Source organism: Diabrotica virgifera, chromosome 5 (assembly GCF_917563875.1).
Source record: "Diabrotica virgifera virgifera chromosome 5, PGI_DIABVI_V3a".
NCBI classification, from domain to species: Eukaryota; Metazoa; Arthropoda; class Insecta; order Coleoptera; family Chrysomelidae; genus Diabrotica; species Diabrotica virgifera.
The window spans coordinates 59863743-59881517 of NC_065447.1; the positions used below are offsets into that span (position 1 = coordinate 59863743).

Genomic DNA, 17775 nt, shown 5'->3' on the forward strand with positions numbered 1-17775 from the left:
ATAATACCTCCTCGTCGATAGCCTTAAAGAATTAAGTTTTCTGTTCGTTTGCCCCAAAATTTTTGTCAGACAATTACATTTTTTGTTTAAGAATGTAATTACTTGTAACTTACTACCTTTGTTGGAAAAATGGTTGTAAAGATAAGGGATACACGAACCCAGCATATTTTAAAAGTATAGTTTATCAATAAAAATTAAATTTTTTGTCCGACTTTGGATTTGCCCCAATATTTTTGTCGGACACTTAGATTTTTTGATTTGGAATATAACTACTAATAACCTGATACTTGTCGGAAATTTTTTTTTATTTCGAGAAAAAAGACTACAGAACGATGTTTGTCGTTGTTCAAGGAGTAGGTACGCAAATATCAGATCACAATTTTTCTAAAATTTTCCCTCTTGTCGGAAAATTTTTTGGGAAAATTTTGGGTACAGCTCTACGTTATACCCTTTTAAATGTTTTACTTAGTGTGTGTACCAATTTTCAGCTAAATCGATTCAAAAATAAGCGAGAAAAACTGTTTTAAATTTTTTTTTGATAATACATACCTCCTCGTCGTCGATAGCCTAAAAGAATTAAGTTTCCTGTTCGTTTGCACCAATGTTTTTGTCAGATAATTACATTTTTTGTTTAAGAATATAATTACTTGTAACTTACCACCTTTGTCGGAAAAATGGTTTTAAAGATAAGGGATGCACGAACCCAGCATAGTTGAAAAGTATAATTTACCTATTAATAAAAATTAAATTTTTTGTCCGACTTTGGATTTGCCCCAATATTTTTGTCGGACACTTAGATTTTTTGATTTGGAATATAACTACTTATAACCTGATACATGTTGTCGGATTTTTTTTAATTCGAGAAAAAAAATACAGAACGATGTTTGTTGTTGTTCAAGGAGTATGTACAGAAATTATCAGATCACAATTTTTCTAAAATTTTCCCTTTTGTCGGAAAATTTTTTAAGAAAATTTTGGGTTCCGATCTACGTCAGACCCTTTTAAATGTTTTAATTAGTGTGTGTACCAATTCTCAGCTAAATCGATTCGAAAGTAATTGAGAAACACTGTTTTAAATTTTTTTTTGATAATACCTCCTCGTCGATAGCCTAAAAGAATGAAGTTTTCTGTTCGTTTGCCCCAACATTTTTGTCAGACAATTACATTTTTTGTTTAAGAATATAATTACTTGTAACCTACTATTTTTGTCGGAAAAATGGTTGTAAAGATAAGGGATGCACGAACCCAGCATAGTTTAAAAGTATAGTTTACTAATAAAAATTAAATTTTTTGTCCGACTGTCGATTTGCCCCAATATTTTTGTCCGACACTTTGATTTTTTGATTAAGAATATAATTACTTATAACCTACTAATGTTGTTGGAAAAATGGTTGTAAATAAAAAAATTTCAGGAAATTGACATCTTCGGCGCGTCCGACTGCGCATATGCCCCGTGAAAATTGTCCGACAAGGTTACCACATTATTGTAAAAAGGTTTTATGGTAGATACCGTTAAAATAATCCATGTGGTAATAAATTTATTTTTTTAATAAATTTGACATCTTTAGCGTGTCCGACGAGTCGTATGCCCCAATATTTTTGTCCGACGAAATTGTTTTCGCTGTTTTCATGATAGAAACCATTGATTAAAATAAAATGACCAATGTGGTTATAAATTTTTTTCTTGCATAAAATTGACAACTTCGTCACCGCTTGACAGACAAACGCCCCACTACCATAATGCGCCAAGCTCCAAATTTGTCCGTCTCCACCAAAATAACAAGTATAAAAAGTTTCAACGGTGTGGTCATAAATAATAATTGTATATGTGGGCCCAAGGCCTATTACTAAAGAGAAAAGTAAAAAAAGTTGGGTAAATCCAGTCAAAACTTCTGAATAAACCTTGAAAACCTGGGTTTTTGCATAAGCGATAGCTGTATTTGCTTTTTTGAGACCTGAAAATACTTTTTCATATATATTATATTTTCGTTCAGGTTGTATCGGTCTCAAAGGAAGTCAATAGAAAGAAACCACAATTAGTAAGTCAATAACATATCGAAGATAGTACATATTTTAGTATTATTTATATATCTATGTATTACTAATATTATTTATAATTTAAAATAACATATATTATATGGAAAGTCAGAATTTGGTATTAGTTTTGAGAGTAAACTAAATGTAAGACCAAATACTTACGATGTCGCGATAGTATCACGAGGTTTTTTCCTGGGTTTTCCTCGTGATTTACTATGAAACCTCTAACGCGAGAATTTTACTGTCACCTTTGCATGTGGTTGCCTTTTTAAAGACATATCTGATTGATTTAATGTAATCGAATGAACTATCTTTCAGTAAAGTCGTCCCAGGAACTCAACTATCATTTTAAACAGGAATATCATTTTAAAGTCAGATTAAATTAAATTAATAGAAGAATTTTTTACTAAGCAACAATATTTTTAATTTACTAATATTTTGTATTTTGACAACGACGTCCGATGTGGACGTCGAAAAGTTAATAAAATCATTTTTTAGTTAATTGTGGCTTATTTCCCATTTAGAATAGTTAATTACAAAAATGCCACAAAGAAACAGCTTCAGAACAACATTACTCAAAAGGTGTGATTAACCCCGCAAAAACTCGCAAAAAACCTTAAACACCATGAAAATTATGGTTATTGGGAGTTTAAAGATGTTTCGCCCGATCTTTGAATACCGGTCGTAAAGAATTAAAGAACTAATTTGATTAATTTGAAATCTATAAAATGGAGAAAAATGACGAATTAAAATGAAGCCCAACTCAGGTCATTCTAGAGGAAAATATTGAGAAAAGTATATGGCCCGGTGTAAGAGGAATACGGCACAAGGAGAATCAGGAGCAACGACGAGGTTACTGAATTGAATGAAGGTTATGATATTGTAAGGTTTGTGAAAAGTCAAAGACTGTCATGGCTGGGACATGTCCAGAGGCAAGACCATGCAAAAACAACAAAGAAAATATTACCATAGGAAGGCGAATAAAAGGAAGGCCCAATGCGAGATGGTTGGATGACGTGGAAGACGACCTGAAAATCATGAACATAAGACAATGGAATAAAGAATGAAATAAAGAAAATCAGACCGAAGAAATAAAGAGAAGAATAAGATTGGCCTGGGCATCATTCGGAAAACTGCCTTATATTCTAAAGAACAGAAAATACTCGCAATATCTAAAAACAAGAGTCTTCAATCAATGTATACTCCCTGTTCTAATATATGGCTCTCAGACATGGACGTTTACAAAAGAAAATATGGAAAGATCCATGGAAAGACTAATGCTGAACATTAAACTATCAGACAGGAAAAGAAACGAATGGATCCGTAACAAAACAAAAGTGAAAGATGTCTCAACCCAAGTAGCAAAGCTTAAATGGAAGTTCGCTGGACACACCCTACGGTAGAAGGATGAAGATGGACTAAGACGATTATACATTGGAGTCTGTGTCAGGTCAGATGACCTGAAGAAGCACACTGGGTCAAAATGTTTAGGGCTGATTAGATAGATAGAAGACAATGGAGAAGACCGGCACAAGAGATGTAAATGGAAGGACATATATACATTAGCACTTCGAGCCAAGCAGGCTCATGGCTTGGTTTACAGTCTTTCTCCACTCCTGCTTGCTCTTCGATTTTTCTTTCCAATTGGTTGCATTGAGATACCTCAGGTCATCATTAACTTCATGGCTCCATCTGGTCCTAGGTCTTCCTTTTCTCTTTTTACCACCTATTGTAGCGCTTAACATGATTTTAGGCATTCTAACTTGGTCTAACAATAAAAAACTGAAAACGTTTGTTTTCTATACTTCCACAAAATTTATTATATCTAAGTGACTACAGCTGTTTCGGCGGAGTGCCTTTCTCAAGTAATATAGTTTACAATTTGTTTGCCTTTTTAATCTTCAACTGAAGAGGTTGAGGAGTGGGGAGCTGTTTGTCTCGAGTTGGTCATTCAGAATTATATCTGTATTTTTCAGTTTATTAATTTCCATAGATTCTAAAAAAGATAGCTTAAGGCCTTTATTTTGAATATGTAGAATTTTAAACTCTTCATTGAAAGAATGATTATGATCTAGAAGGTGAAGTGCGTATGTAGAAGTGTCTGTTTTTCTATTGTTGAATGCCCTTTTGTGTTCTGCTATCCGTTTGTCAAAAGTTCTGCCAGTTTGACCGATGTACGTTTTCGGACAGTCACCACAAGTTAGTTTGTACACACCACTCTGTAGTTGCTTTCTCTTTCGGCTTTTATTGTTCTTAATATATTTGCTTAAGTTGTTGTTAGTTCTGAAAGCTGGTGTTATTCCTTTCTTTTTTATGTATCTGGCTATTGTTGTTGTTATCTTGCCAGTATATGTGAGAGAGCAGAAGGTACTGGGTTCTTTCTGTGGTGGTGGATACACTAATTTCAGGGCTTTCTTATGGAGTTTTTGGTTTAAAATTTTGTTAACTGTTTGTTCGTTATAGCCGTTGTTTACTGCTATTTGTTTAATGATGTTTAGTTCTATTTCGAAGTTATTTTTTGTCATGGGAATTTCTGTCAGTCTATGTATCATGCTATGGTAGGCTGCTAATTTGTGTTGTGTAGGATGGGATGATGAATTGTGTATAGTTGTGTCAGTATGGGTAGGTTTATGATATATGGAGAACTCATGTTTGTTGTGTAGTCTGGAAATCGTTACATCTAGAAAGTTTATAGAGTTATTCTGTTCTGTTTCTACTGTAAACTCAATATTATTATGAAGTGAATTAATATATGATAGAAATTGGTCAAGTTGTCTGTTAGTTCCTGTAAAGCATACTAGTATATCATCCACGTATCTCCACCAATATAAGAACTGTTTAAATACGGGATGATTAGAAATTGTTGTTTCAAGTTGGTTCATAAATATATCTGATAGCAATGGGCTTAGAGGATTACCCATAATAAGTCCTGCACTGTTGTTTGTGTATATTTGATTATTGAATTCAAAATAGTCTTGATTTATGCAAATTTCAAGAAGGTGTAAAATTTCAGATGCAATGATCGGATTTGTACTATTATGGTCTAAAAGATTCTTAACTAAAACAAAAGTTTCTGTAGGAGGAACACTAGGAAAAAGATTTTTTACGTCAAATGAAATTAGTCTGGAGTTTTTGGGCAATTGAAAATGTTGTATTTTATTAACTAGTTCTAGTGTATTTTTTACGGTGAATTTAGGTGAAAATTTAGTGTATTCTGTAATAATATCTGACAGTTTTTTTGAAATTTTATATGACGGAGCTGTATAAAAAGAAACTACAGGTCTTATTGGGTGGTCAGGTTTGTGTAGTTTAATAAAAGAGTATAATTTAGGAGGTTGTGGGTTCATAATATTAAGGTATTTCTGTTCTGTTGGATTTAGTATTGATTTTGAATTTTCAATGGCTAGTTTAATTTGTTTTCGGTATTTTTCTGTGGGGTCTTTGTTTAGTTTTATACTGTTTTGGTTAGTTAAAAATTCTATTGTTTTGTTATTATAGTCTCGTTTGTCGATAGCAATAGTAGTGTTACCTTTGTCTGCTTTTGTAAATATTATGTCATGTTTTATTGATTTATTTTTAATTGAAACGGCTATTTGGTTTTCTTTGAAACAGGAATTATTAGTTTCACTACATACATCAGTAATAGATTTTGCAATGATGCTTTTTTCTATGTTTTTGGCAGTTTTGTTTAACGCTACTTCACACTCTACACCTAAATACTCTAAATTTTTTTGATTATTATGTTGAGGCAAGTTGTGTTTGAATCCTTTCTCTAAAAGTTCTATTTCACTATTATTGAATTTAGTATCTGTTAAGTTTATAAATCTATTGAAAAAACTATGATTTGAAAAATTTGTTGTATGAGTATTGAGTTTTTTACTATTGCAAATTAGATTATTTAGTTTTTTACATTGTGTATTAAATTTTTTGTCTATTAAATTATCTACTTCAGTTCTTACTTTAGAATCTAGGATGTCAAATTCTATATTATCTAATCTATAATGTAATTCTGAATGACATACCTTAAGATAAACAGCTATAATATCTCGTTTTCTGTATTGGGTGCTCCTATCCCGTTTCAGCCATCTGGTTTGACCCTGGTGGATACCTGCTATGGCAGCGGCACTGCGGTTGTTGGTTTTTAACTTTATGTATTTCGGGAACACGTTGTTTTTCACGCACATGTTTAGAAACCAGATATTTTGTGTTGTTACTCTACGCTTTAAAAGCAATCTTGAAAACAATCTCGAATCCATCAATTATTCTAACTTGGGCCATTCTTTGGACATCTCCTAACCATCTAAGTCTTTGTGATCTTACACTGCAATTATATTAGGCTCCTTATACAATTCTTCTAACTCCTTGTTTGTTCTTCGTGTCCACTGATTGTTGATCATTTTTCCCCCAAATATCCTTCTAAGTATTTTTCTTTCCCATACTTTTAACATTGATTGCTCGGTTTTTGTCATAGTCCAGGTTTCTGAGGCATACGTAACTATTGGTCGTATCACAGTTTTATACGTTCTTAATTTAGCTGCTTTGGATATATTTTTGGTTCTGAGTATTCTATTGAGTGCATATATGCAACAATTCCCTGACATTAGTCTTTTGTGTATTTCTTCCCGGATATTTGGTCTACTAGAAAATAAGGTCCCTAAATATTCAAATCTCTCTACCTTTTCAAATTTATACATTTTTCCTTCATTCGTTGTTATCATTAAATATTGCCCTTGTTCAAATTTTTTGTCGGTCCATTCCATGTATTTAGTTTTTGTTTCATTTATATAAAGTCCTTTTTCTCGAGCTGCCTTTTCTAGTCGTTCTACTACCTCTTTTAATTGTTCCTTGCTTCTGGATAGAATTACTACATCATCCGCGAATGCCAAACATTGATGTTTTTTATGATATATGTGTCCTGATCTGTTAATATTATTAGCCTCTTTTATTATCATTTCCAATACTACATTAAATAGCAGTGATGACAACGGATCCCCTGTCGTACTCCTTCTTTCACTTTACTCTATTTTCTGTTTTCGTAAGTGTAAGAAGCTTTATCATTCTTATTATTTTTGGTGAAACTTCTAGATTTTTTAACGCTTTATATATTTCTTTTCTTTTTATTCTATCAAAAGCTTGCTTAAAATCTATGAAGAGTGCCATTGTTGGTTTATTATATTCATAGCTCTCAGCTTGTATTTCTCTTAAAGTAAAGATGTTGTCTATAGTACTTTTCCCTTTTTATGGAAGGACATAACCAGATAATAAGCAAAGACCCATCCATGGTTATGTTGGTTGCCAAAAGATGAAAAAATAAAAATGGAGAAAATCCCCCAAAAACCCCAAAATATAAATTTTTCCGGTTTTTGAAGGTGTCACACCTTACAGAAAAAGCTGAAATATATTTTTTGATAAAATAAAAAAAAATAAACCTGCAGTCATTTATGTAAAAGCCTCAACTATGCGTGTGAATTATTTAAAGTTTTTAAATCAATTGCATCCCACAGAAAAAAATTTATAAAATTAGGAAAAATTAATTTTGGGTAAGGGGGAGGGTGTGGTGGGCTTAAATTACTTTGAGTCTTATATTTTAAACACATAGAACGTAAAAAAATGAAAAAATTGAATTCTGGATTTAAGGACATTTTGCCTATCTTAACCCTTTCGGCCCTGATGGTGGCCTCAATTGCGAAGCCTATAATTCCGCACAGATATCTGTGATACGACTTATTTAATTTTAATGTAAATCTAATAGAGGGCGGCTATAGTTCATATATAAGATGATTTATACGTCTCTTCTCTTTACTTTAATACTTGAAGAAAATAACTGCATAAATGGGACAATAAATGCCATTCAAGGGATAATTTTCTCTAAAACGATATATGTATTAGAGGCAAGCCAAATCCTTGGGACATAAAAATCTTTAATTTTTGTGGTGAATCAGAGAAATATTATAAAAGACAGAAATTGTTTCAAAAATTATCATACAAGACGCCAATAAAACATAATATATTTTTATACATGCTTTTTCTGTAGTAAACTATTATATATAATTTTGTTTATTTATGCCGTAATAACCTTTTGGTGGCAGTTGCTACCAATTTGTAAAATTAAAAGTGCGGGGGGGGGGGGGCAAAAATGTTATAAAAATATTTTCAGTATTAATTAGGTGTCCAATTCAATATAATACCAACAGAAAAATTTTATCTTTGAAAAAAATAATTCAGGGCTAAAAGAGTTTTAAGCCTCTGTGGGTGAAAAATTTTATAAGTCTTAAATAAAAATCTGGACAAACAACAATATTGAACATTTTTTACTTACCTACATAATACTTCCCCTTCCACTTGAATGCTTCGGAATTAACAGCAATTTGAAGATTCACCCATCCTTCGGCATAAAGTTGAGGTTGTACACAGATAGCTCTGTTTTTATCAACAACATACCCAAATACTTCATTTGATACGTCAAACTTGCATCGAATCCTATCATTCAAATTGAAGCATGGACCAGTTATATTTACCACTGTTCCACCCAACATGTTACCACTTTCAGGAGCGAATTTCAGGGGAAGGTTGGCACCATCTGAAAAATATCACAGTATTACTGCTCGTGTTATTACACAAATAATAGACCTCAAAAGTCTCCCCTTCCCTTCGAATATAGTTTCTAAACATTCAACTTAAAATATTAAATTTTTGGCGCATATCTTCTTCTTCATCGGCTGTTACATCCAATGAAGCCAAATTATGTTATCAACAACTTTTTGCCATGCTTTATTTATCACTTTCTTGTATAATTCTGAAACACGGTGCTAAGGAAGTGTCGATTTGGCGACTGAGACTTTTCGAGTTTTGGATATTTTTGTCTAGAAAACTAAAATTCTGATTTCTTCAGTTTTGTCACTAAAATCTCAGAAGTGATTTACACTTTTGTATCAGAAATTGATAATGTTTGCTCACAGAAGAATTACATAAAGTTTCTACTAATAGCATGTGGAACAGCATTTTTTGGTGTTGTTTTATGTGCTATTAGATTGAAAACTTAGTCTTTTGCTAGCAGTTTCCGCTAGGGCATCCCTGCCATTTCGTTCGTTGCAATGTGTCTCCTGATGAGAGACTAATAAGTTTCGAAACCGGTAGAGGTGCTTGCTGCACTATCTGATTGAACTGGAATAATGATGCGGCTGTAGTCTCGTGTTGCAACGAAATTGAAAATGGATATTTATTTTTGATTTACATATTTACTCTGATTGGAGTACGAAGGGAACCATTCTCGTTGGAACTTTACCGCGCTGAGCAGATGGGACGTGAATTATAAATTGTAAAATTCCCTCATCTCAGCATCCGTTATGGCTTGCAAATTGTAGAAGCCTCGGAGGTGTTACCAGAGAAGGTTCCCATTGTTTTCAGTCAGGTAGATTGTGGAACAGCATTTTTTGGTGTTGTTTTATGTGCTATTAGATTGAAAACTTAGTCTTTTGCTAGCAGTTGCCGCTAGGGCATCCCTGCCATTTCGTTCGTTACAATCCGTGACTGCACGCCGGGGTTTGTCCTAGTTGGGTCAGAGAGAGCAGCACATGTGCCTCCTGATGAGAGACTAATAAGTTTCAAACCGGTAGAGGTGCTTGCTACACTCTCTGATTGAACTGGAATAATAATGAGGCTGTAGTCTTGTGTTGCAACGTAATTGAAAATGGATTTTTGATTTACATGTTTACTCTGATTGGAGTACGAAGGGAACCATTCTCGTTGGAACTTTACCGCGCTGAGCAGATGGGACGTGAATTATAAATTGTAAAATTCCCTCATCTTCCTTAGTCTCAGCATCCGTTATGGCTTGCAAATTGTAGAAGCCTCGGAGGTGTTACCAGAAAAGGTTCCCATTGTTTTCAGTCTGGTAGGATGTGGAACAGCATTTTTTGGTGTTGTTTTATGTGCTATTAGATTGAAAACTTAGTCTTTTGAAAATATTTCAATTCAAATATAATGATAGTTATAAATCTAGGCATAGCTTTAAATTATTATCTTTAAATTAAAATCGAAAAGCGTGATTGGTTTCTCGTAAATTGTACTGTAAATACAAAACTCTATTGAGTTGTGGGATAAACACACGAGAAAAAAAAATTGATTTGAAATTAATACAATATGAATAATTTTTACAGTGAACTGGAGTGTGGAATTTAAATATATGTATTACAATTCGAAACTGCTGAAATATTAATATTTTGTCATCCCTTCATTATTATTAATCACTTCTTGTAATCTTCTGAGCACTGAGAATTAAATTTAGTTATAAATTTTCATCTTCGTCCAAGCTTTCCCAGGTTTCTTCAATGATGGTCAATTGGTAGTGATAAAAATAATACCTGTCTAAAACCTTTATACATATTTAAACGGCATTTTTCATGTATTCAGATTTAGTGCAATTCCGTTATCTGTTATGGCAACAACGAAGTGATTCACGAACTATTGTATCCAGTCTGAACACAGGTTTACATTGGGAAAAAAGTATACCAGTTTTTTATGACCGGGAGTGTACACATTTGTACTAAGGTAAGTTAGATTCAACGAACTATTTTTGCTCCCAGAATATGTGATTTAATTTATGACCTGCATTTTTATTACACCCTGTATACATTCAATAGAAATAGAGACATAATAGATTCCTGCTTAACTCCTCTCCTGATTTCAATTTCTGTACTGGGTTTGTTATCTATGACAATTTGTTTTCTTTCATTCCAGTAAAGGTTTGTTATTATTCGTATGTCAGTAGTTCCTAGTGAGTTTATGAACTCCAATTGACTATCATCTATTCCTTTTTCCAAGAATAATTTGGTGTTTATTTGTATATTATTCTAAGTTATAAGATTTGTTGGTACGTGTACAGATACCTACCTTATTTAATATACAGGGTGTCCCAAAAAGATTGGTCATAAATTATACCACACATTCTGGGTCACAAATAGTTCGATTGAACCTAACTTACCTTACAAATGTGCTCATAAAAAAAGTTACAGCCCTTTGAAGTTACAAAATGAAAATCGATTTTTTTCAATATATCGAAAACTATTAGAGATTTTTTATTGAAAATGGAGATGTACCATTCTTATGGCAGGAACATCTATTCTTAAAGCATAATTATAGTGAAATTTGTCCACCACATAAAAAATTTATGGGGGTTTTGTTCCCTTCAACCCCCCCAAACTTTTGTGTACGTTCCAATTAACTCATTATTTTGGTACCATTAGTTAAACACAACGTTTTTAAACCTTTTTTGCCTCTTAGTATGTTTTCGATAAGCCAGTTTTTATCGAGATGCGGCTTCTTTTTTAATATATTTATATAAAAATTTTATGGGGATTTTGTTCCCCTAAACCCCCCAAATGTTTGTGTACGTTCCAACTAAACTATTATTGTGGTACCATTAGTTAAACACAGTGTTTTTAAAACTTTTTTGCCTCTTAGTCTTTTTTTGATAAGTCACCTTTTATCGAGATGCGGCTTCTTTTTCAAAATATACCTAAAAATGTAAATTATAAATAAATTTTCAGATTATTAACATGTCTATAATCGTACTTAACCATATACAAATCGTACTTAACCATGTACAAATATGTGGTGGATTCTACAAATATTAAAAATATCTCGATAAACACTGGCTTATCGAAAAAGTACTAAGAGACACAAAAGTTTTAAAAATATTGTTTTTAACTAATGGCGCCACAATAATGATTTAATTGGAACGTACACAGAAGTTTGGGGGGGTTGAAGTGAACAAAACCCCCATAAAATTTTTATGGGGTGCACAAATTTCACTTTACTTTTTTTTTTTAAGATTTTGCTGCCATAATAATGCCACATGTCTATTTTCAATCAACAATCTCTAAGAGTTTTCGATATATGAAAAAAGATCGATTTTCATTTTGTAAATTTAAAGGGCTGTAACTTTTTTTGTGTGCACTATTGTATATAGGTAAGTGGGGTTCAATCAACCTATTTTTGACCCCAGAATCTGTGGAATAATTTATGACCAATTTTTTCGGGACACCCTGTATAAATATGCTGTTATCCTTACTTTCTCTCTATTCGCGTTATGATTTTATCGTTCTAACCATTAATTAACCGGAAATCGAGATAATGAAGCTTGTGTTTGTTTTTTTATATTGGAACTTTACTATTTAACTGCCATAATAGGTGCAAGTTCAATTTAATGGAAACCGATAATCTTAAACTTACCTATATCTTTGTTGCACGATCCAAGCAAAATGTCTTCGTCTATACGGAAAATATGTCTTCCCTTAAAACCATTTCCAAATCCAACTGAAGTGAGATCTCGAATGACGGAAGCTTGACTGTAAGGATTGTATTCGTAGCTTCTGGTACCGTTTCCAGCGTTAAAACCAACATAGGCACTGACACCACCTTCCCCGTTTTGGGAATCACCACCCGCTTCAGTGTGGGAGGTCCAGTCCAAGTTGAGGTAGTTGAACATCGCGTAAGTGAAGACTTCGTCAGTTGCAAGAACCATTTGGAAGGTGTTTGTCTGTTACAAATGAAACAGTGAATAAAAATGAAAATATAACAAGTTATTTTTTTTAGCTTAATGCCTCGACAACTAATGGCCATTGGCATGTCACAGTGGATTTTTCCAATCAGGTACCTAGTGTGATGTGTAGTGACTGTGTTGAGTAAATATCTTGTTACTTAGCAAAGTCGACGTCAATGTCTTTGCAAAGAGACGCTAATTGTATCCGAACGTCTGCGGTCCCTCCGGTGAGTACCGATCCCACAATAATAGAAACTATTTTATTAATTTATAAATGAAAAATCTCTCCACCCATCTTTAGGTCCAAAGGTAGGCGCTGTTACCACTGAGCCACAGAGGGGATGTAACATGTTATTGAAATATTGAGTTTAAAGAAAACTATAAAGATCAGTGGCGACGCGTGACTTTTTCTAAAGTGTTACCAAAACCAGATGCAAAAAATCTTATTTAAAAAAATGAAGATATGGCTAAATGTATATACATATAGCTTCAATAATATCATTTTGTATATCACTTGAAACTCTCGAAAAAACAGTTGATGTTTCTAGATGTTGGCAAAATTTTTGATCTTTTTTGGCAATTAATGTTAACAATTCCCTGTAATTGCCTCGAATGTCAGAGCCGTCGCCCTCAAAATGACCACGAAACGCTAATTCTTGTTCGGCCAAAAAACATACGGTACATAAATATCTATTATAAGTGAGCTAAGGATATACGAGTACCTATTTATTTTTTTAACAAACTCATTATATGTTTAGCAATATTTGCTTTAAATGCTTGGTTAAGAGAACTTTTGATTCTTGTTTTGCCAAACTGAATCAAATTGGGTATACATCTTACATGTAGGTAATGGAGAAATTTCATGTCTCTTTTTTAAAACTCTAAAACTATTTAAATCGTGAACCTGGGCCACCCATTTTTCTGTAAAAACCAGAAGACATGGCCAACAATACAGTCTATTTTTCTTGCAACCACATAACCAAGGATTTTCACTGTACCAACTAAATTTAAAATATCGAGCTAATTTTTTAAATTCCTTTTTTAAATTGTTTAAAATAGTCGTTTATTTTCAATAATCTCATTTTATTTTTCAATCAGAATTACTTTTCAAGTAGTTGATCGATTACGCAGCGACACTCATCCATGGTGAACTGCACGCACACTTTTTATTATAGGTACTGTTAGCAAATTTAAATCTGGTAACAGCCCTCCTGATATACACAGCGCGCTTACGCCCATCGCTCCTTCAAAATTTTCAGTACTAGCCGGTCCCGAGCCGCCCGAGCGACAGCGAGATAACCATTCATTGTCACCACAAATGAGACTGGTAACAGAATATAATAAAGTGCAACTGAGTCACATAAACTCGCCAATATTTTCGTGTGTCTGGCTATTTACTGAATTAGGTACTATTAACACATAATATAATAATATATTTCTATTGGTAAAAATAAAATAAAATAATAAATGGAATTATTCATCGTCATAAAATACATATTTATTTGCAAGATTTTTAACTGTTACCAATGGTAACAGTGGTTACATGGACGCTTCGCCAGTGATAAAGATGAAAAGGAGATGTTCAGTGGACTAGAAAAGTCAATGAGATTGGTTGCAAATGTTTCTAAATGTGATTCAGTCAATAGAAACTAAAGATGTGATTGTAATATGCTGGTCTTGTTATAATATTTTCCCGAGATTCTTAGGAGGAAGATTGGAGCTTCCTCGAAGTGTCTCCAACTAACTATATTTCTTGCTAGTGTTTTGATTTCAAGCCAAGCCTTCGTGCAGTGCTGTCTTTGTCCACTTAGGTCTGCCTACTTTCCGTCGTCCCTGATTATTCCAATCCAGTGCTGTCCTAACAATGTCATCTGTGGGTTCTCGGAGTGTGCTGGGCTGGGCCCATCTCCATTTTTTCGCCTTATTTGCTTGATGACATTTTCTTGGTTTGTTTGGTTCCATAAATCATCATTCGAGATTCGATTAGGCCAAAATATATGAAGAACTTTTCGTAATTTTTCATTACTGAAATTACAATTTTTCAGTAATAAAAAATGCTACGGGTGCTGATATCTTCTACGTTTCACAGCCATACAACAATACAGCTTGTACATTTGTGTTGAAAATTCTTAATTTCGTTGTATTTGGGTACATTCTGGATTTACATATTATGTTATTACGCATATTGGGTCTACAACGACTCATCGACAAGACCAACTCGATCTGTGAGCAATTTGGTATGAACATAAACAATAAAAAAAACCAAAGTGATGTCAATTCGAACAAATCAAAAGGTACCTCAACCTTGCAAAATAAATGGGCACATTTTAGAACAGGTTAATAGATTTAAATACCTAGGATGTTGGATCGATAGCAGCCTAAATCCTGATCTAGAAATAAGATCGAGAATAGAACAGCCCAGAAAATCTTTCGAAAAAATAAAAAAACTGCTTTGTGATTCTCGAATAGAACTCGAAATTCGACTACATTTAACAAAATGCTACGTCTGGTTGATATTTCTATGCAGTTAAAACACCAACCCTTCTATGGACCCTTAAAACACCAACCGTAAATAAACTGGAGGAGTTTGAAATGTGGATCTACCGGAAATTCCTCAAAATTTCATGGACATCGCATACCTCAATCGAAGAAGTGCTGGATAGAATAGGCAAGACAACTTTTCAACACAGTGAAAGTCAAAAAAACATCATATCTAGGCCACATACTGAGAAATAATAAGTACCAATATGCTCAACTTATAGTGAAAGGAAATATCGAGCGTAAGAGAGGACTAGGATGGAAATGACTATCGTGACTCAGAAACATCCGACAATAAACAGGAACATTTTGAACAGCTAATAAGATCAGCTTAAGACAGAGAAGAGTTTGCAATTTTAGTAGCCAACCTCCATTGAGGAGAGGGCACTTTAAGAAGAAGAAGAAGAAGACATTACAAGTATTAATTCTTTCCTGAACATCACTCTCTGCACCACCTTAAGGGTAAGAACAGAACAAGTGGGTCGCGGTGGAGGTGTAGGTCGCGGTAGATGCTACTAGTTAAGTCGCGGTCGATGTCGACAGCACATAGCAACGAGGTCATCTGCGCTGTCAGTCGAGCTAGAACCACTATCAAATGAAGTAGGTTAATGAAATTTGAATGACAAAAAGACTGCTTTTGCAATGTTGTGTCAGTCAAGTGATGATAGTGATGAAATGTCAGCTGTAAATAATCAGATCCTCCTTCATATTTCAAAAATTTACTGAATTTAATTACTTTAGAAATTCAAAAATAAACTGTGATCCGAATACAAAATCCGAATGCAAAATCTGTGATTCGAATACAAAAAAGGGATTATATAAAAAGTATCAACTCAGATAGCGTAGAATGACAACTTGGCTTCGAACGGACCAATCACAGGGAAGCATCTTTGTAGGCGCGCAGTAGACATCCATGTAAAACAACAAACTCATTTTATTTTGAATGAGTTAAAATATTTAATAATAACATCAAAATTAAGCAAGTTATGGTGAAAATTACACACATACGCCGATTTTGGACGGTCGATTTTATATCGGCCTTCCTAATTCCTATAGTGAACCACATGTGAGAATGGGACGTTACACACACGCACGACCGTCGATCACCGTTCGGCGTATGTGCATTATGTGCCATGTCCTCTTCTCACATGTGGTTCACTATATGAATTTGGAAGGTCGATATAAAAATCGACCGTCCAAAATCGGCGTGTGTAATTAGCGTTACAGGGATTGTATATTAGGCCAGGGTAATAAGACAAAAATATACCATGTTCGTGACACTTCAACATCCAAGGTACTAAAGCGTTTTTTCGACAGGTAATACCTATAAGAACAAATTGTAACTATTTCCCGCGTAGGGTCTGGCGGCCATTTTTAGTTATAAACAATTTAGTGTCAAGAAACGGCCTTTTTCCTTTTTTTCAAATCAATAGAAAATATGGTTTTTCTAATATAAACATCTTCGAGAGTATGGAAAAAGCTTTAAAATGGCGTATTACAAAGTTTGATATGCTCATTTATTGTTAATAAATTATTTTTTAAAATATTATAATATAATATAAAAATAAGCCACAATTATTTTTTCAATTTAATTGTGGCTTATTTCCCATCTAAATAGTTAATTATTGTTAATATAATTGCGAAAAAAGTCGAAAGTGCAAAAAAATAGTTTCACAGTAACTATTATAAAAATTAGTGTACAGTTTTAAAATTTTTGTCAAATGAGGGTTCTTTTTTGCTTAATAGGTGAAAATTTTACAGGTGTCAAATGAAAGAGCCTGAGCTAGACTTTCAAATTGGTTTAAAAACAGTAAATAAAAAATGCATTTATTAGTAATAAATAATTATGCAAAAGTATCGTCAATTTTTCCTTATAAACTTTTTGAATAACTTTTTTAAAAAAATCTATTTTTTACTCTGTTTTAGATGCACAACTAATAAGTAATATTATTTATATATAATTGATAAAAAATTTTAATAAATGTATATAATTTATTCTATAAAAAAATAAAGTTTATAAAGAAAGATTGATGATACTTTTGCATAATTATTTATTACTAATAAATGCATTTTTTATTTACTTTTTTTAAACCAAGTTGAAAATATAGCTCATGCTCTTTCATTGTGGATTGGTTCTAACATCATTTTTTTTCTGACATGTTATTGCAAAAAAATGCTCTCTGGGATAAACAATTTGAATAAAATTTAAACAATTGAATGAATCGCTTTGAAATTTTTGTCACATATTAAGCACCAAAGAACCCTCATTTGACAATAATTTCAAAGCTGTACATTCATTTTTACAATAGTTATGCGAAATTAATTTTTTTTGCAATTTTGACCTTCTTCGCAATTATATTAACCTTTGTAATAATCCATTAGTATATCAAACTTTCAGTATCAACTGAGTGTATCAAACTTTGTAATAATTCATTTTAAAGCTTTTTCCATACTCTCGAAGATGTTTGTACTAAAACCTATAAGTTTTACTGTTTTCAATTGATTTAAAAAAAGGAAAAATGCCGTTTTTTGACACTAAATTGTTTATAAATAAAAATGGCCGCCAGATCCTACGCAGGAAATAGTTACAATTTGCTCTTATAGGCATTACTTGTCGAAAAACGCTTCAGTGTCCTTGCTCTTGAAGTGTCATGGAA

The 17775-nt window shown here is 32.9% G+C and overlaps 1 protein-coding gene across 5 annotated transcripts in view; it reads right to left on the reverse strand.

Moving 5' to 3' along the window:
• LOC114330927 (protein mesh) overlaps nucleotides 1–17775 on the reverse strand; it is a 160338-nt gene that overhangs the window by 81197 nt on the left and 61366 nt on the right. For all 5 annotated transcript variants that reach the window (XM_028280398.2, XM_028280405.2, XM_028280375.2 and 2 more), the window contains 2 exons: nucleotides 12271–12577; nucleotides 8357–8617 (listed from right to left, as the gene is read on the reverse strand). In XM_028280398.2, coding sequence (XP_028136199.2) covers nucleotides 8357–8617; nucleotides 12271–12577 — 568 coding nt within the window. The remainder of the gene's footprint in view (nucleotides 1–8356; nucleotides 8618–12270; nucleotides 12578–17775) is intronic.